General features: G+C 47.0%; 1 protein-coding gene across 6 annotated transcripts in view; it reads right to left on the reverse strand.

The window, feature by feature from the left end:
* Positions 1–220: 220 nt before the first annotated feature.
* The window catches only part of THAP4 (THAP domain containing 4), a 227,011-nt gene continuing 205,853 nt past the window's right edge, over positions 221–21,378 (reverse strand). For 5 of the 6 annotated variants that reach the window (XM_063915829.1, XM_063915827.1, XM_063915828.1 and 2 more), the window contains 4 exons: positions 16,333–16,492; positions 15,866–15,975; positions 6,670–6,773; positions 221–410 (listed from right to left, as the gene is read on the reverse strand). In XM_063915829.1, the coding sequence (XP_063771899.1) occupies positions 291–410; positions 6,670–6,773; positions 15,866–15,975; positions 16,333–16,492 (494 nt within the window). In that variant the 3' untranslated portion in view covers positions 221–290. The remainder of the gene's footprint in view (positions 411–6,669; positions 6,774–15,865; positions 15,976–16,332; positions 16,493–21,378) is intronic. The other variant, XM_063915830.1, reaches the window with a different exon arrangement.

Below are 21,378 nucleotides of genomic sequence, written 5' to 3' on the forward strand. Positions count from 1 at the left end.
GCCCCCTAGTGACCTGAATTTTTTTGACAATGAATGACCAGAACAGTTTTCAGATACAGTATGTTGGTTAGTTATTGTTGTTACACACGGTGTGAAAACATGAGGCACTGTATCTCACAGATTATAAGAAGTTTAAGAATGGTATAATAAGATTAATAATTACACACTTGGTACATAAATTCTTGGAAAAATAAATAATTTTAAAAGGGTACTAGAGAGGTCAGCAGTATGAATTTAATCAGGTCATGTCAGCAGTAAAGGCATTCGTTCCATAACTCGGACACAAACTGCTATGAGGTCACTTTCCTGTATGTGACATGTAAGTGAGGAGCCATGGCCTGTGTGCTAGTTGCCATGGAGACCGTCTGCTCCAGCTTCCCATCAGAGGTGAGACGGAATATGCGGGAGATCTGTATCAGGAGAAGACAAGGATTACTATTGCAACCCTATTAAAGTAGAGCTGATACTATATGCATCTCACTAAAAATAAGATTTTACTCACCGGTAAATCTATTTCTCGTAGTCCGTAGTGGATGCTGGGGACTCCGTAAGGACCATGGGGAATAGCGGCTCCGCAGGAGACTGGGCACAGCTAAGAAAGATTTATGACTACCTGGTGTGCACTGGCTCCTCCCACTATGCCCCTCCTCCAGACCTCAGTTAGGATACTGTGCCCGGAAGAGCTGACACAATAAGGAAGGATTTTGAATCCCGGGTAAGACTCATACCAGCCACACCAATCACACCATATAACTCGTGATAATATACCCAGTTAACAGTATGAACATAACAGAGCCTCTCAAAAGATGGCTCAACAATAACCCTTGTAGTTAACAATAACTATATACAAGTATTGCAGACAGTCCGCACTTGGGACGGGCGCCCAGCATCCACTACGGACTACGAGAAATAGATTTACCGGTGAGTAAAATCTTATTTTCTCTGACGTCCTAGTGGATGCTGGGAACTCCGTAAGGACCATGGGGATTATACCAAAGCTCCCAAACGGGCGGGAGAGTGCGGATGACTCTGCAGCACCGAATGAGAGAACTCAAGGTCCTCCTCAGCCAGGGTATCAAATTTGTAGAATTTTGCAAACGTGTTTGCCCCTGACCAAGTAGCAGCTCGGCAAAGTTGTAAAGCCGAGACCCCTCGGGCAGCCGCCCAAGAAGAGCCCACTTTCCTCGTGGAATGGGCTTTTACAGATTTAGGCTGCGGCAGGCCAGCCACAGAATGCGCAAGCTGAATTGTGCTACAAATCCAGCGAGCAATAGTCTGCTTTGAAGCAGGAGCACCCATCTTGTTTGGTACATACAGGATAAATAGCGAGTCAGTCTTCCTGACTCCAGCCGTCCTGGAAACATAAATTTTCAAGGCCCTGACTACGTCCAGTAACTTGGAGTCCTCCAAGTCCCTAGTAGCCGCAGGCACCACGATAGGTTGGTTCAAGTGAAAAGCTGATACCACCTTAGGAAGAAACTGGGGACGCGTCCTCAATTCTGCCCTATCCATATGGAAAATCAAATAGGGGCTTTTACATGACAAAGCCGCCAATTCTGACACACGCCTTGCCGAAGCCAAGGCCAAAAGCATGACCACTTTCCACGTGAGATATTTTAAATCCACGGTTTTGAGTGGCTCAAACCAATGTGACTTTAGGAAACCCAACACCACGTTGAGGTCCCACGGTGCCACTGGAGGCACAAAAGGAGGCTGAATATGCAGCACTCCCTTGACAAATGTCTGAACTTCAGGCAGTGAATCCAGTTCTTTTTGGAAGAAAATCGACAGAGCCGAAATCTGGACCTTAATGGAACCCAGTTTTAGGCCCATAGTCACCCCTGACTGTAGGAAGTGCAGAATTCGACCTAGCTGGAATTCCTCCGTTGGGGCCTTCCTGGCCTCACACCACGCAACATATTTTCGCCATATGCGGTGATAATGTTGTACGGTTACATCTTTTCTAGCTTTAATAAGCGTAGGAATGACTTCCTCCGGAATACCCTTTTCTTTTAGGATCCGGTGTTCAACCGCCATGCCGTCAAACGCAGCCGCGGTAAGTCTTGGAACAGACAGGGCCCCTACAGCAGCAGGTCCTGTCTGAGCGGCAGAGGCCATGGGTCCTCTGAGATTAATTCTTGAAGTTCCGGGTACCAAGACCTTCTTGGCCAATCTGGAACAATGAGAATAGTTCTTACTCCTCTTTTCTTTATTATCCTCAGTACCTTGGGTATGAGAGGAAGAGGAGGGAACACATAAACCGACCGGTACACCCACGGTGTCACTAGAGCGTCCACAGCTATCGCCTGAGGGTCTCTTGACCTGGCGCAATATTTTTCTAGCTTTTTGTTTAAGCGGGACGCCATCATGTCCACCTGTGGCTTTTCCCAACGGTTTACAATCAGTTGGAAGACTTCTGGATGAAGTCCCCACTCTCCCGGGTGGAGGTCGTGCCTGCTGAGGAAGTCTGCTTCCCAGTTGTCCACTCCCGGAATGAACACTGCTGACAGTGCTAACACGTGATTTTCCGCCCATCGGAGAATCCTTGTGGCTTCTGCCATCGCCGTCCTGCTTCTTGTGCCGCCCTGTCGATTTACATGGGCGACTGCCGTGATGTTGTCTGACTGGATCAGAACCGGCTGGTTTTGAAGCAGGGGCTTTGCTTGACTTAGGGCATTGTAAATGGCCCTCAGTTCCAGAACATTTATGTGTAGGGAAGTCTCCTGACTTGACCAAAGTCCTTGGAAGTTTCTTCCCCGTGTGACTGCACCCCAGCCCCGAAGGCTGGCATCCGTGGTCACCAGGACCCAGTCCTGTATGCCGAATCTGCGGCCCTCTCCGAGATGAGCACTCTGCAGCCACCACAGCAGAGACACCCTGGTCCTTGGAGACAGGGTTATCAACCGATGCATTTGAAGATGCGATCCGGACCATTGGTCCAACAGGTCCCACTGAAAGGTTCTGGCATGGAACCTGCCGAATGGAATCGCTTCGTAGGAAGCTATCATCTTTCCCAGGACTCGCGTGCAATGATGCACCGACACCTGTTTTGGTTTCAGGAGGCCTCTCACTAGAGACGACAGCTCCTTGGCTTTCTCCTCTGGGAGAAACACTTTTTTCTGGACTGTGTCCAGAATCATCCCCAGGAACAGTAGACGTGTCGCCGGAACCAGCTGAGACTTTGGAATATTCAGAATCCAACCGTGCTGGTGTAGCACCTCCTGAGATAAAGCTACGCCGACCAACAACTGCTCTCTGGACCTCGCCCTTATCAGGAGATCGTCCAAGTATGGGATAATTAATACTCCCTTTTTCCGAAGGAGTATCATCATTTCGGCCATTACCTTGGTAAATACCCTCGGTGCCGTGGACAGGCCGAACGGCAACGTCTGGAATTGGTAATGACAATCCTGTACCACAAATCTGAGGTACTCCTGGTGAGGATGGTAAATGGGGACATGCAGGTAAGCATCCTTGATGTCCAGAGATACCATGTAATCTCCCTCTTCCAAGCTTGCAATAACCGCCCTGAGCGATTCCATCTTGAACTTGAATTTTCTTAAATATGTGTTCAAGGATTTAAAATTTAAAATGGGTCTCACCGAACCGTCCGGTTTCGGTACCACAAACATTGTGGAATAGTAACCCCGTCCTTGTTGAAGTAGGGGCACCTTGACTATCACCTGCTGGGAATACAGCTTGTGAATTGCCTCTAACACAGCCTCCCTTTCTGAAGGAGTCGTTGGTAAGGCAGATTTGAGGAAACGGCGGGGGGGGGGGGGGGGGTGTCTCGAATTCCAGCCTGTACCCCTGAGATACCACTTGAAGGATCCAGGGATCTACCTGTGAGCGAGCCCACTGATTGCTGACGTTTTTGAGACGGCCCCCCACCGTACCTGGCTCCGCCTGCTGAGCCCCAGCGTCATGCCGCGGACTTAGCAGAAGAAGCGGGGGAGGACTTTTGTTCCTGGGAAGTGGCTGTATGCTGCAGCTTTTTTCCCCTACCTCTGCCTCTGGGCAGAAAGGACGCGCCTCTACCCCGTCTGCTCTTTTGGGGGCAAAAGGACTGCACCTGATAATACGGTGCTCTCTTTGGTTGTGAGGGGACATGTGGCAAAAATGCTGACTTCCCAGCTGTTGCTGTGGACACTAAGTCTGAAAGATCATCCCCGAACAACTCCTCACCCTTATAAGGCAAAACTTCCATGTGCCTTTTAGAATCTGCATCACCTGTCCACTGCCGGGTCCATAACCCTCTCCTGGCACAAATGGACAGTGCACTTATTTTTGATGCCAGCCGGCAAATATCCCTCTGTGCATCTCTTATGTAAAAGACAGCGTCTTTAATATGCTCTACGTTTAGCAATATAGTGTCCCTGTCTAGGGTGTCAATGTTTTCTGACAGGGAGCCTGACCATGCAGCTGCAGCACTGCACATCCATGCTGAGGCAATAGCTGGTCTCAGTATAATACCAGTGTGTGTATATATAGCTTTCTGGAGAGCCTCCTGCTTTCTGTCAGCAGGTTCCTTTAGGGCGGCCGTATCCTGGGACGGCAGTGCCACCTTTTTTGATAAGCGCGTAAGTGCTTTATCCACCCTAGGGGGTGTTTCCCAACGTGACCTATCCTCTGGCGGGAAAGGGTACGCCATTAGTAATTTTTTTGAAATTACCAATTTTTTATCGGGGGAAGCCCACGCTAGTTCACACACTTCATTCAATTCTTCAGAAGGGGGAAAAACTACTGGTAGTTTTTTCTCCCCAAACATAATACCCTTTTTTGTGGTACCTGGGGTCACCTCAGAAATGTGTAAAACATTTTTCATTGCCTCAATCATATAACGAGTGGCCCTATTGGACATTACATTAGTCTCTTCGTCGTCGACACTGGTATCAGTATCCGTGTCGACATCTGTGTCTGCCATCTGAGGTAGCGGGCGTTTTATAGCCCCTGATGACTTTTGAGACGTCTGGGCAGGCACGGGCTGAGAAGCCGGCTGCCCCGCATTTGGCATGTCGTCAGATTTTTTATGTAAGGAGTCGACACTTTAGCGTAATTCCTTCCACAAGTCCATCCACTCCGGTGTCTGCCCCGCAGGGGGTGACAACACATTTATAGGCACCTGCTCCTCCTCCACATAAGTCTCCTCATCAAACATGTCGACACAGCCGTACCGACACACCGCACACACACAGGGAATGCTCTGACAGAAGACAGGACCCCACAAAGCCCTTTGGGGAGACAGAGAGAGAGTATGCCAGCACACACCAGAGCGCTATATAAATCAGGGATTAACTAAATTATATCCCCTTATAGCTGCTATATGTATATTGCGCCTAAATTTAGTGCCCCCCCCTCTCTTTTTTACCCTTTTCTGTAGTGTAGACTGCAGGGGAGAACCAGGGAGCTTCCTTCCAGCGGAGCTGTGAGGGAGAAATGGCGCCAGTGTGCTGAGGGAGATAGCTCCGCCCCTTTTTCGGCAGACTTTTCTCCCGCTTTTTTATGGATTCTGGCAGGGGTATTTATCACATATATAGCCTCTGGGGCTATATATTGTGATATATTTGCCAGCCAAGGTGTATTTATTGCTTCTCAGGGCGCCCCCCCCCAGCGCCCTGCACCCTCAGTGACCGGAGTGTGAAGTGTGTATGAGGAGCAATGGCGCACAGCTGCAGTGCTGTGCGCTACCTTGGTGAAGACTGATGTCTTCTGCCGCCGATTTTCCGGATTCTTCTTGCTTCTGGCTCTGTAAGGGGGCCGGCGGCGCGGCTCAGGGACCGAACACCAATGGCCGGTTCCATGCGGTCGATCCCTCTGGAGCTAATGGTGTCCAGTAGCCTAAGAAGCCCAAGCTACCACCAGTTAGGTAGGTTCGCTTCTTCTCCCCTTAGTCCCTCGCTGCAGTGAGTCTGTTGCCAGCAGATCTCACTGTAAAATAAAAAAACTAAAATATACTTTCTCTCTAGGAGCTCAGGAGAGCCCCTAGTGTGCATCCAGCTCAGCCGGGCACAGGATTCTAACTGAAGTCTGGAGGAGGGTCATAGTGGGAGGAGCCAGTGCACACCAGGTAGTCCTAAATCTTTCTTAGCTGTGCCCAGTCTCCTGCGGAGCCGCTATTCCCCATGGTCCTTACGGAGTCCCCAGCATCCACTAGGACGTCAGAGAAATAAACAGTTTTGTTTTCAGCTGATTGTATCAATTGCCTTCCTAATGCAATTACAGGACTAGAGGGGATATTTGCCAAGCCTTGGAGAGAGATAAAGTACTAACCAACCAGCACCTGTCACACACAGCCTGTAACATGGCAGTTATAAGCGGATTGGATGGTACTTTGGGGGCCATTCCGAGATGATCGACTGACATGCGGGGGGACGCCCAGCACAGGGCTATCCCGCCTCCAATGTCAGTGCCGCCCCCCCCCCTCCCCCGCAGAAGTGCAAAGGCATCGCACAGCGGCGATGCCTTTGCACTTCAAGAGTAGCTCCCGACCAGCTACTCATCACTCCCCGGCCCGCATCGGCTGCGTGTGTTTGATGAAATATACTGTACCTTGCTATATTCCAGCAACTTGTGTTTTTGAGTTTAGAAGCTGCGTCCAATTTTACCCTGTGCGGATGTACTGTGTATACACTGCCAGGCACAGACATACTTGGGCACCTGGTTTCTTACCTTCTGCACATGAGGCTCTTTGGCAAAGCTGATTCTGCTGAGTGAGTGTGAGGTCAGACTGAGCTGTTCTCCCTGCACTTCGCCTTCTTCCACTTCCACAAGACCTAATCGTAGACCAGGGAGAGAGTTAAATAGAATTAACACAGTAGTGCTTCATGTGCAGCTAACCTGGCCATGAAACTGAGGTGTGCCATCATGAATAACCGGATTACCCCATTCCTGGAATACTTAAGGCCAGCCACTAATGCTACAGCTATAGGCAGAACTGCCAACAAGCCGACACCAGGCAGACTAAAGGGTCTATTCATGAAGCAGTGAAAAAAGTGGAGAAGCTGCCCATGGCAACCAATCAGCTGCTCTGTATAATTTAATATTATGCAAATTATAAATATTACGTCAATGCTGATTGGTTAACATGGGCACTTCTCCACTGGCTCAATTCTCCACTCCACATGCACTTTATTGTCTCTTTGTGAAATGCTAATGCATTAGTCCAGTGGTTCTCAAACTCGGTCCTCAGAACCCCACACAGCTCATGTTTTCCAGATCACCCAGCAGGTGCACATGTGTATTCATTACTCACTGACCCATTTTAAAAGATCCACAGGTGGAGCTAATTATTTCACTACTGATTCTGTGAGGGGACCAGGAAAATGTGCACTGTGTAGGGTCCAGAGGACCGAGTTTGAGAACCTGTGCATTAGTCCAATGTTGTATAGATAAAACTAACAAGTTTTAACACCCAAGCAATTATTAATGTAAAGGAATAATACATATAGTACATCAACACAATGGCAGATACAGATTATATATCTATATTTAACACACATATATAAATACATACACACACACACACACACACACACACACACACAATAGCGACCTGCCCCAGCTGCACACGGAAGCAATCTTTAACGTATCTGTTCTACAACCTATATTTGCTTAATGTTTCGGCAATAGTTACATTTTAATTAAAGAGCTTCTCAAAAATAGACATGTTGAGGCCACAACAGACTCATTTACTGTGGGCGAGCCCTGTGTATACTCCCACACCGGCCGGCTATACATGGGCTTTCGATCATCCCTGCGCTTGGACAGCCGTGTTTTCTTTTACGTGCTTCATTAAAATGGTCACTGCAGGTGGAGGAATATTTTCCAGTGTGGAAAATAGCCTGGACCTCATCACAATTTCATAGTAAATGAGATGCACACTTGGGTGTAAATGAGTATGTTCCTAGAAAAGAGGAGCATGGGATTTAACCCCATCAGAACCATGCAGGATGTGCATTTGCACCAGTGGCGGATCTTGCCACGGGCAAGCAGGACTTTTGCCCGGCGCGCCGCCTTCCGGAGGGCGCCGGCACCCTCCGGAGGGCGCCACACCATGGCAAGATCCGCCACTGTGCAGAGTGCCCCCCAGCAGTGCCCCCGCGCTGTGCCTCCCCCCGCTGTGAGAAGGGAACCAGACGCTACGCGTCTAGTTTCCCTTCGTGGCGCTGGTCCCCCCCCCCGCTGTGAAGGGTATCAGACGCTAAGCGTCTAGTTTCCCTTCATGGAGAGGATCTTTGCTGTGCGGTGCACGATGACGTCATCGCGCACCGCACAGCATTGTAGCACAGACGCTAGGGGTCATAATTGACCTCTAGTGCCTATGCTGTGCTATGGGGGAGACGTCATGACTGACGTCTCTCCCATAGATCCGAGGAGAAGAGCGGCGCCGGGGGGAGGTCTGCAGGTCTGGAATCAGGAGCGGGGTATAGTAAGTATACTTTGTTTGTTTTTTTTAAATTTCCTTTCAGCGGCGCTACAAATGGGGGCGTGGCTGACCACGCCCCCACATTAAGCCACACCACTAACTTTTGCCCGGGGCGCCACAAGGGCAAGAACCGGCCCTAATTTGCACATTGCCTGGCCAGGACAGCGGGTGATAGAGGATAGTCAAGTCAGGCTGGGGAGATGTATACATTTCCCAGATGCGTGCAGCAAGGTCAAGGCATTACACCTCCCACTCAGGATCTTTATTCCCCTCTCATCTCTCAAGGATTTTTTCCATCTAAGTGACAAATTCTCCCATGGAACCTCAGAGCAGCCTCATTACATTGCTCTGCCCCGAAGGAACTGACTGCCAGATCACTTCCATAAGTAGAGATCATACAGCCGGGCAGACTTATTAATGCCCCCTGCCAGGCAGAAGCTGCACGTACATAGACAGACAGAGGTAGGAGGGACAGGGAAGCTGATGCCGATTATCCCTGCAGCACAGCTACGGCAGTACCACTCTTGGCCATGTAGACAGAGAACTACCATTCTTCTCTTACTGAAATTGTCACTCTTACTAAAATCATCACTGCTCAGCTTCCTTTTGTCATAGACTAATGTTTCATACATCTAAGCCTTCCTTGACAAATGCTCTATAAAAATGTGAAAACTGCATCAGAATCCGTCCAGCAGTTGTTGAGATTAGCCTGAACAGACAGAAAGTCAGACAGACAGACAGACAGACAGCCAGACAGCCAGACAGACGACTACCAGGGACTTTATTTTATATATACAGAGAAATACACTGCTCAAAAAAATAAGGGGAACACTTAAACAACACAATGTAAAGTCAATCACACTTCTGTGAAATCAAACTGTCCACTTAGGAAGCAACACTGATTGACATGCTGTTGTGCAAATGGAATAGACAACAGGTGGAAATTATAGGCAATTAGCAAGACACCCCCAATAAAGGAGTTGTTCTGCAGGTGGTGACCACAGACCACTTCTCAGCTCCTATGCTTTCTGGCTGATGTTTTGGTCACTTTTGAAAGCTGGCGGTGCTTTCACTCTAGTGGTAGCATGAGACGGAGTCTACAACCCACACAAGTGGCTCAGGTAGTGCAGCTCATCCAGGATGGCACATCAATGCGAGCTGTGGTAAGAAAGTTTGCTGTGTCTGTCAGCGTAGTGTCCAGAGCTTGGAGGCGCTACCAGGAGACAGGCCAGTACATCAGGAGACGTGGAGGAGGCCGTAGGAGGGCAACAACCCAGCAGCAGGACCGCTACCTCCGCCTTTGTGCAAGGAGGAACAGGAGGAGCACTGCCAGAGCCCTGCAAAATGACCTCCAGCAAGCCACAAATGTGCATGTGTCTACTCAAACGATCAGAAACAGACACCATGAGGGTGGTATGAGGGCCCGACGTCCACAGGTGGGGGTTGTGCTTACAGCCCAACACCGTGCAGGACGTTTGGCATTTGCCAGAGAACACCAAGATTGGCAAATTCGCCACTGGCGCCCTGTGCTCTTCACAGATGAAAGCAGGTTCTCACTGAGCACATGTGACAGACGTGACAGAGTCTGGAGACGCCAAGGAGAACGATCTGCTGCCTGCAACATCCTCCAGCATGACCGGCTTGGCAGTGGGTCAGTAATGGTGTGGGGTGGCATTTCTTTGTGGGGCTGCACAGCCCTCCATGTGCTCACCAGAGGTAGCCTGACTGCCATTAGGTACCGAGATGAGATCCTCAGACCCCTTGTGAGACCATATGCTGGTGCGGTTGGCCCTGGGTTCCTCCTAATGCAAGACAATGCTAGACCTCATGTGGCTGGAGTGTGTCAGCAGTTCCTGCAAGACGAAGGCATTGATGCTATGGACTGGCCCGCCCGTTCCCCAGACCTGAATCCAACTGAGCACATCTGGGACATCATGTCTCGCTCCATCCACCAACGCCACATTGCACCACAGACTGTCCAGGAGTTGGCGAAAGCTTTAGTCCAGGTCTGGGAGGAGATCCCTCAGGAGACCATCCGCCACCTCATCAGGAGCATGCCCAGGCGTTGTAGGGAGGTCATACAGGCACGTGGAGGCCACACACACTACTGAGCCTCATTTTGACTTGTTTTAAGGACATTACATCAAAGTTGGATCAGCCTGTACTGTGTTTTTCCACTTTAATTTTGAGTGTGACTCCAAATCCAGACCTCCATGGGTTAATAAATTTGATTTCCATTGATAATTTTTGTGTGATTTTGTTGTCAGCACATTCAACTATGTAAAGAACAAAGTATTTAATAAGAATATTTAATTCATTCAGATCTAGGATGTGTTATTTTAGTGTTCCCTTTATTTTTTTGAGCAGTGTATATATTCAATATTTTTCAAGTTCAAAAACAGTCCATCCAATGTAGTGTTCATTCTAGCACCCTGCACCTAATCAGTGAGGAGGGAATATTTACATTTTTAAGGGCGAAAAATGTTAGAAAAAAATATTTTTAACACCTTTCCAACTCTCTGCAACAACCGCTCTCACCAATTTCTGCATTCTCTTCTCTTGAGACTCCTGTATCATACCTGAACCAGACTGAAATAGCCCTTGATGAAATGGCTCCAGCTACCCATCACACTCCTCGTAGGCTTAGATGTCAACTGTGGCACTCTAAATTAACAAGACACCTACAAAAACACTCACGTAAAGTAGAACGTAAGTGGAGTAAATCTCGTGCTCCAAACCAACTTCCTCACATATAAGACTATCTACCACTCCTATCGTAATGCCCTGGACACTGCCAAACAAACATATTTCCAATCTCTCATCTCTGCTCAAGCCTCTGACCCCAAGTGACTTTTTAAAACATTTAAATCACTTCTTAACCCTCCCCTACCAAACCCACAAGCCACTATCAAGGCGCAAGGTCTTGCGTCCTACTTCCTAATTAAATGGTATGCTCTTCCACAACACAGTGACCTGCTCATTTCCTACCTGAACCCTCTGGAACTTTCTGTACTTGCTCCCACAAATTAAGATGAACAATCTCCTCTTGATCCTATGCACTCATAAATCAGTAAAGATCTGTCTTCTGTGCTCATCCCAACCTTAACTATAATCTGTAATCTCTCTCTCACTACTGGTATTTTTCCATCACTCTTCAAGAAAGTAGTGATTGCTCCCATTCTGGAAAAGAAAAAGAACTTTCGTACAATAACTCTGTCGAATTACCATCCCATCTCTCTGCTCCCTTGCCTCTCCAATCTATCACAATTTTTTGAACCCACTTCAGTCAGGCTTTCGCTCCCAAAACTCCACAGAGCTGTCTCTGGGAGGGTCACCGCTGTCTAAAGGCTATTACTCAGTTCCAGCGACTGCTCCTACCTGCCTGGGGTAGGGGAGCTGCCACTGCCTGAAGAAGAGAGCCGGCTGCGCCCTTGTCAGCCAGGTCCTGGCACTTGCGCAATAGATCAGGCAGGTGCTGGGACCGGCACGTGTACAGGCGGCAGTCCATGCGCGAAACACCTGTATCTTTGACCTGGATCAGCTGCAGCCCACATATGAGGTTGCGCAAAAGGCAGGCAGTGGCTTCCCACAGGAAGACCTCTCTCTGCTAATTGCAGCCAAGAGGGAGGAAATAACTCTCATGGGACTGCCTGTATTGTCTGTGACTTATGGGCCCTACACATTGAGCGATCCACCGCCGAGCTGTCCGACAGTGGATACGGCCGACGGGAGACCCAGCGGCAGGGGGGGCACTGACGGGGGGGAGTGAAGTTTCTTCACTTCCCCCGTCATCCGGCTCCACAGAAGTGCAGGCAAATATGGACGAGATCGTCCATATTGGCCTGCATGCACAGGCGACGGGACACCAGTGATGAACGAGCGTGGGGCTGTGCATCGTTCATCGCTGGTGCCTCCACACTGAAAGATATGAACGGTGTCTCATTCATTAATGAACGAGATTGTTCATATCTTTCATTACTATCGCGCAGTATGTAGGGCCCATAACAGGTGGGACTTCCAATAGGAAGTCACTGTCATTCACAGTGAAGCCAGTACAGTGACGGACTGCATCTAGCTCACTGAAACTGAGCTGGGTGGTGGAGTTTACTGGGAGGGCTGTAGTCCTGCAACCTATAGGTAAAATCTGCCACTGCTTCTTATTCTTCTAGATCTCTCCGCTGCTTTTGTAAACCACACTCTTCTCATATAAACACTACAATACCTAGGTACACAGCCCTTTCTTGGTTCTCATCCTATCTAATTGCTCTTTAAGTGTTTTCTGAATCCACATCCTCTTTGCTACCTCTACCAGTTGGAGTACTGCAAGGCTCAGTCTTAGGCCCTCTGCTTTTCTCAATCTATATATCTCTTGGCAAACTAATCAGCTCTTTTGGATTTCAGGATCATATGCATGTGAATCATACTCAAATCTACCTATGCTCAGGGGTGCAAGAAGAATTTTTTTCTTTGTGGCACTGATAGTAAAAAATGGGCGTGGTCACGTGCCCTGAGGGGGCATGGTCACACAAAACTAGGGAAGTGGCTACATGACAATAGGGGTATGGCCACATTATGCCACACACCGCAATGCCCCTTATACATTATGCCAGACACCGTAATGTCCATTACACATTATGCCAGACACCGGAATGCCCATTACACATTATGCCAGACACCGTAATGCCTATCGCTTATTATACCACACACCATAATGCCTATTACATATTATACCACACACAGTTATGCCACTGACACCATTTTATGTCCCACACACAAAAATGCCTCTTACAAATTATGCCCCACAATAAGGCTTCTATTTACTTGCTGCCAGGGGTTCATGGCAAAAGATGCAGCTTTCTGCATCTTCTCCTGGCGGCGCCAGCGTTCCCGGCACTGCTGGGTAACGCTATACATGCAGTGGCGTAATTATACATTTTGAGTCCCCCCATGGCATTTTTTTTTTTTTTTATGTTTTTATTATAATCTCTCATAGTACAGAATATAAATCCAGCATTTCGAGACAAAGAATATAAAAACCAGCACTATATAACAGGGTGGACACATGGTCATCATGCCAAAAGATAGTAAGACATAGAATATTCTATCTCGTGTTAGATCAAGGAGAGATCAAAACATATTTTCAAACTTTTCCTCACATAAAACCTTTAAACATTCCAATATAGAGAACATATGTGTAACAAGCAAAGGCGGAGCCCCCATGGTATTTTAATGTTCCCTGTAGTGCTGCTTACATGCATAATGCCCCCCTGTAGTGCCGCTTACACACAATGCCCCCTGATGTGCTGCTTACACGCATAATGCCCCACTAGTGTCACTTACACACATAATGCCCCCTGCAGTGTCGTTTACACACATAATGCCTTTAGTAGGACTTACCGCCCTACATGCTCATCTCCACGGGTTTCTTGTGCTTTGCCAGGTGTTACATGTTCATTGTCAGGGATTTCTTGCTCGTTGCCAGGGGTTGCATGCTCATTGCGGACAGAGACCCTGTGCCTCCGGCGGTGGGCTGGTGGTACTGCGTACCACCAGCCCACGGTGGTGCATACCACCACCATATTTCTTAATGGTACTCCGTACCAACCCATACCCACCCTACTTTCAGCACTCCCTATGCTCCCCAGATTTGTCACCATCTGTATTGGTCTGCATCACTGAATGTCTTTCTGCCGTTTCATGTTGGATGTCATCTCGTCACCTCAAACTTAATATGTCAAAAAGAGAATTATATTTCCACCAGCCAATAGTAGTTACTAACCTGATATCTCTATCACTGTTGATAATATGACAGTCAACCCCACCCCACAAGCTCGCTGCCTAGGTGTCATGCTTGACTCTAAACTGTCCTTTGTTCCACACATTAAAACTGTCTCAAAATCATGTTACATACATCTAAAAAACATATCCAAAATACGATCATATCTTACAGAGACACCGCAAAAACTCTAATTTATGCTCTCATTATCTCCCACATTGATTATTACAATGGTCTCTTTACTGGTCTTACCAAAAACAGACTTTCACCACTACAATCCACTTTGAATGCAGCTGCAAGGCTAATTTTGTTTTAGCTTTTTTTGAGCTGCATCCACTCTGTGGCATGCCCTCCCATGCACAATAAGACTCACCCTAGTCTCCAAACCTTCAAGCTATCCCTGAAAACTCACCTTCTCACATAAGCTTACAAAATTCCGAGCCCACCCACATTAAACTTCATAAGCTTTCCTCTCTAATTACATCCCCACTGTAGTCCACACATATCCTCACATTTTTTCTCTTTCACATCATCCTAACCCTTGGCCAACATTGCTGTGTGACCATATCATACAGCCCACCAAGAACCTTTGCTATCTGGTGGACCATTATGCAATAGACGGCACCTATCCTTGTGTACAGTATCAATGCCTATTTCCCTATAGATTGTAAGCTTGTGAGCAGGACCTTACTATGTCTAAGTCTGTCTGTTATTACCCAGTTTTGTTATATCACTGTTGTTTCCAATTGTAAAGCGTAATGGAATATGCTGCGCTATGTAAGAAACTGTTGTTATTATTAATAATAATAAATACTACATGATGTATAGTTACAGCTATAAAAGCTGTAGTAATAAATCACGTCTAAAATTTTGCCCTTCAAAATTAAAATATGCCCTCCTCACTGATTAGGTGCAGGGTGCTAGAATGAACACTGCGATGTATAGCACTCGTTTGGTGTACAAAATGACTGGGGGCCCCAAAAAGAAACCAGTCATTCACAATGGGACATGCAATCTGTGAGAAGGAAAACAGGGGGTGTCCAAAAGTGTTTTTGTCCATCATATTGATTTAAGAGATAATTACTTAATTGTTTTATGGTACGCACACTCATTTTACTAATACCCCTTTTCCACTTGTAGCACAGGTCGCAGCCGGGAGCCTGACACGGCTGCGACCCGTGCTACAGCCCCCTTCTACACTCAGCTCACCAACACGGCATATTGCTGGGTTGGTGACGCTGTTGCTGACGCGTCAGGAGCGGTGCAGCGCCGCCCTTCCATACACTGTGAACGGGAGCCGTGTCGCATCGACACGTCTTCTGTTCACACTACACAGCTTACCGGGATCACTTGATACGGGAATTTGCAGGGGGAGCAGTTTCCACTAGGAAAAAACACAGGTACATGCGCGCCCCCTTGTTTTTAGAGCTAGTGGAAAAGGGGTATTACAGTATATTCCAGTGCTTACACAAAGAACTGCACTATTGGTTCCTCCTGTTTTCCCAATGACACCCACCTGCCCTAGCATAATCTGCAATCTATAGAATAAATATATGGTCATTTGGCAAACCTGGTAGCTATGGATGGCACTGAAGCTTTAGATTTTGAATTTACGTTTTTCCATTATCATGTACAGAATGTAGTTGGTGCCCTGCTGGGCTTACCCATGTTCTGAGCACATATAAATGCCACTTGGTTGGTCCCAGGCTTCACACGGATGAATCCACATTCTCTGTGCATTGCCGTCCCCGTCTCAGGGTTAGAGGAAGAGAACCTGCATAACATGAAAACACAGGAATCGTACTGCAAGTTATGAATACAGGCACATCATACTTCAATTTATGTACACTGCCTATAAATATATTGTTTTCCTGCTTATGCCATACTTCCGTCTTCCTCCTCCTGACAAATATGCAAAATCCTACATAATGATCCTACTTAGTGCAGAATGTTTGAAGCTACGCCAGTTCCAGAAAACCAGAAAACCAGTCACTTTTACTGGATTTCAGCCAACAGCAAGCAGGCACCACTGATTAGTATGGAAGACGAAATAGCACTACAGTAAACAAAATGACAGCCATACTGGAGAGCAATGGGGGTCTACTGCAAGAGTCCATCATATCCCACTCACATAAAATTCAGCATGGGCTGTCCAACGTGCGAGATCACCGCTTCCTCCACGTAGCGAAAGGATGGGATGGAGGGAAACTCCCCTTCCCCAGCAGGATCAGATATCCAGCTTCCCAACATCCAAGCCAGTGGCGACACAGCCGGATTCAAAGGGGGGCAATCTGTAACAATAACATCTACATATGAATGCAAAAACACACACTTAACGCAACATCCTGACCAAGCCAGAAGATAGTCCTGAATACCTGTACATTCATGTGTAGCTTGATGTCTGCACTAAACACAAGCTTAGAACTATACTATGCAGGCATCAACCACTACTACGTGCCTGTACTCCTCTCGCCTACTGTATGATCTCATAGCTATTGACATGTGTGATAGAAGGCAGTTTTACATGGTGTTCCTCGCTCCTGATCTTTCCAGTGCCTAAAGCTTTGTGTGCTACTCTATTCTGTTGGACAGGAAGAAAAATATGTCTCAGACAAAATCAAAGCAATGCATCCAGAGATTTCCTAACAATAACACAAAATAATTTATCAATACATTTAGTAGAATGAACATTAAGCAATGACATTTATGCACCTAATAAATTAGCCTGAAACCCTTGGACAATCACCAGGGAGTGGGCCTGGATCCACCAACCGAGTAGGAATAACCTGTGTTGGTCGGGGTTCAGTCCGTCAGCATTTCAGCACCGGTCTCCTGATTGCCGGGATCCCAACAGCCAGTATATTAACTGCATACCCATTATGGAATTGTTGGGGTAACTTCTGCCTTCCATAGCTTCATAAATACACTGTTCTCAACTTTGATATTTTTACCCAATAATACACCCTGCCAGTAGCAAATCTTGCTACGGGCACGCAGGATTTTTGCCCGGGGCGCCACCTTCTGGAGGGCATCGCCGCCGTGGCAAGATCCACTGCTGGTGGTGTCCCTCGGTGCTGTCCGGTGTGTGATGACGGCATCGCGCACCGCACGGCATTGTGGGACCGGCACATAGACGCTAGGGGTCATAATTGACCTCTAGTGTCTATGCTGTGCTATGGGAGAGACGTCATGACGTCTCTCCCATAGATCCGAGGAGCGGCGCCGGCGGCCGGAGACGGAGGACAGCAGCGGTCGGGAAGCAGGAGCGGGGATTGTATTTTTTTTTTTTTTGGGGGTGATCGGCGCTACTGGGGCACAGTATTGGGGGCACAACTGCTGAGGGCACAGCTACAGGGGGCTTAACTGACCACGCCCCTTCAAAGCCACGCCCCTATTTTCCGCCCTGGGCGCCACAAGGCCTAGATCCGGCCCTGCACTCTGCTATGTATATTTGTACAGCACTGAGCTCTCATTTGGCAATGTGCTCAGAACTATGAGCCAGTTGGTTTGGTCAATTTTATATATGTACAGCAGGCTGATCAACACTACATGTCCAAAAGTGCAAAACATAAAGAATACCGATGTGCAATCTCCATAGTCACAAATTAGCAGTCTGAACAGAGTTAATTTATAACCATAATCCCATCAAACACCTTTAGAATGAACAGGAATGCTAACTACAAATCCCCACACATTCCAAATCTAGTGGAGGCTGTTATATCAACAGAGGGGTGCCACCCATATTAATGTCCAAGGTTTCAGAAAGAGATGTTGATATGGGTGTGATGTCCCAGTGTTCACTTAGCGTTAGCCATGAGTGTATTTGTAAATCTGCAAAATGTACTATCCAGGTTCTTGTTTATGTGTTACATTTTAACTTTAGCATATCTGGTGAATGAATAACTGAGGCTGTCCCTCTTATTCCACCTTCATAAACACCTGGCCATGGGGGTTATTCAGATTTGTTAGCAAACCAAAAAGGTTAGCAATTGGGGAAAACCATATAGCACTGCAGGTGGGGCTGATGTAAAATGTGTAGAGAGATTTAGATTTTAGTGGGTTATATTGTTTCGACACATGGTAAATACGGGCTGATGAATTCTTATGGAGCCCACACACAGTGCAATTATCGCATGCTATTTGAACTTTGTAGTTCAAAGAGCATCACGTCTAGTTCAAATCGCACCATGTGCGGTGTCACTTGCGATGTGATGCGTGCTCCCGTGAAGACCATATTGCAAGGCAAAAAAGTATGTGCAGGCAGGTATTTTTGTACTAGATCGCATACATTACATTGTAGTGTATTTAAAATCGTATGTAGTTCAAATAGCATACCCCACTTAGCCCAAATTGAATAGCAGACATTGGGGTATATTTACAAAGATTCGTGTTTTGGCCGTTTTGAAGGGTGTTTGAACTCAAATGGTATCGGGTGCATTTTACTGCAACTTTTTGAATCCTGATACGGTCATTCACTAAGCTGCCGACTTTTCACAATTCGTATTTTCCGATGTCGATGTGATTCGTAATATCAGGCAGTGTTTTACGGGAGTGATGAGTAAAACACTGCCTTACAAAACACAAGGAATCCCGGCCGGATCTGTGAGATCCGTGCAGGGCTTCATTGTGTACCTTAAAAAGGTTTTAAAAATGTGTATAAAAATCTGAAAAAAATTGCGTGGGGTCCCCCCTCCTAAGCATAACCAGCCTCGGGCTCTTTGAGCTGGTCCCGGTTGAAAAAATATGGGAAAAAAATTGACAGGGATTCCCCCATATTTGATCAACCAGCTCCGGGTCCCCCCCCTCCAGCCACCCAAGGGCCAGGGGTGAAGCCCGAGGCTGTCCCCCCCATCCAAGGGCTGCGGATGGGGGGCTGATAGCCAAGTGTAAAATAAAAGAATATTGTTTTTTGCACAAGAACTACAAGTCCCTGCAAGCCTCCCCCGCAAGCTGGTACTTGGAGAACCACAAGTACCAGCATGCGGGGGTTAAACGGGCCAGCTGGTACCTATAGTTCTTCTGTAAAAAAAATACCCAAATAAAAATAGGACACACACACCGTGAAAGTATAATTTTATTACATACATGCACACCTCCAAACATACATACTTACCTATGTTCACACGAGGCTCTGTCCTCTTGTCCCTGTAGAATCCTTGGGGTTCCTGTGAAAAAAATTATACTCACATAATCCAGTGTAGATTGTGTCCAATGTATAATCCACGTACTTGGCAAAACAAAAAAACGGGTCTATTTTTTTGCTTTTTTAACGAATCGAAAAAAAATAGACCCGCACTTGAGCACTCAGAGACTAACACCCAAATACGAATGAATAGTGAATGGCCGTATTGTATGAAATAACAGCCGCGTTTGACCGATGGTCTATTCATTCGTATTTCAGAACTTTGCCAATCAAACCATTACGAATAGACCAGACACTGCCGAGTTTTCTGCTTAGTGAATTCCCGGATTGGGACTTAGAAAAAAAAACCCACAAATCGGCCAAACTCGGATTTTTAGTAAATACTGCCCATTGTATAGGCCAGTGGTTCCCAAACTGTGTGCCGTGGCACCCTGGGGTGCCTCGGGACAGTTGCAGGGGTGCCTTGGATTGGTGGTTCAGAACCAATTCAGATTATTTACAGTCAATGTAATAAGTTAAACTAGTGTTGGTGGCTGCCAATAATAATATATGTGGACAAACAGAAGCAAATCCTGTCCCTCACCCCATAACTGACCCTAAGGATGACATATAAACATAATTTACTTAATTTCATATTTTATTTCTGAATTTCTCAATAAGACATTTTTGGCCTAGGGGTGCGGTAAAAAAAATTCTGATACTCTAGGGTGCCGTAACTCAAAAAAGTTTGGGAACCACTGGTATAGGCTCAAATCTCACCTAGAGGGTAATTCAGACGTGATCGCTAGGGTGTGTATTTTGCATCACTGCGATCAGATAGTCTCCGCCTACAGGGGGAGGGTATACGGTTTGTGTAGGTGTGCATTCGCTTTTGTAGGAGACCTGCACAAACATCAGTTTCTGCTGTCTCTGCACTGCCCAGGACCTACTCAGCCGCTGCGTTTGTTTCTTGCTGATCGGGTCCGGAGCTTACGTCAGACACCCTCCCTGAAAACGCCTGGTCCCTCCTGCGTTTCTCCGGACACTCCTGTATAACGGTCATTTGCCACCCACAAATGGCCTCTTCCTGTCAATCACCTTGCGATCGCTTTTTTCGCACCATCCCATCGCTATGCACTAATGTCCAGAGCAGTCGTCCGACGCATTGCGGTGCATACGCATGTGCAGTTCAGGTCTGATCACCCGCTGTGCGAAAACGCAAAACAGCGATCAGGTCTGAATTACCCCCTTAGCACAAATAGCACTGTGTATGGGCTCCATCACACTGCAATTTAGATTTCAGTTTGAACACACCTCACCCAAATCTAACTCTCTCTGCACATGTTATATTTACCCAATCTTCAGTGCAACATGGTTTTGCCCAATTGCTAACTTTTTTGGTTTGCTAACAAACCTGAATAAAGCTCTATAAATGGATTAAAGCTGTCTGCCCATCTGTGGTTTGGGCTCATACACTTTATATTGAAAAGCATGTACAAAACCTTGTACTTAATACCTGCTTTACAGAAGATCCGAAGCGGCTTAACAAATGTGGCTGAAAGCGTATTACAACCATTTACAACACTGCAATATTTTCCTTGCACCCACAGAGGTACACAGGAAAACCTGCAATGGTCAGGTATATGGCAGATGTGTGTGCAGCTAATACACTCTTCCCCACTGAGAGCTAATGCTTCTAATAACTGTGGGCAACAGTGGAACTGACGCAAAGTGAAGCCAGAAGGTGTGTGGTCACACGTCAATGTGTTTTTACATTTACACTATCACTGTTGAAGTGCATTTAATAAGCCAGTAGAATGTGCGTTATATGCCTGACATTACACCTGTGTGCATGAGGCACTGGCCAGCTATACACTCTGCAATATGCTACAGTAAAACCTTGTGGTCAGCAAAACACTTAAGAATAGGCATACCTCCCAACATGACCCTCTCCAGGAGGGACAAGATGCTCTGCTTCTGTACTTTTTTCTTAATTTGTGAATGCCATCACCTGTTTTGAACAGGTAAATGAATAAAGAAAGGTGTTTCAGCACA

This window comes from Pseudophryne corroboree, chromosome 4 (assembly GCF_028390025.1).
Source record: "Pseudophryne corroboree isolate aPseCor3 chromosome 4, aPseCor3.hap2, whole genome shotgun sequence".
Classification (NCBI taxonomy): domain Eukaryota; kingdom Metazoa; phylum Chordata; class Amphibia; order Anura; family Myobatrachidae; genus Pseudophryne; species Pseudophryne corroboree.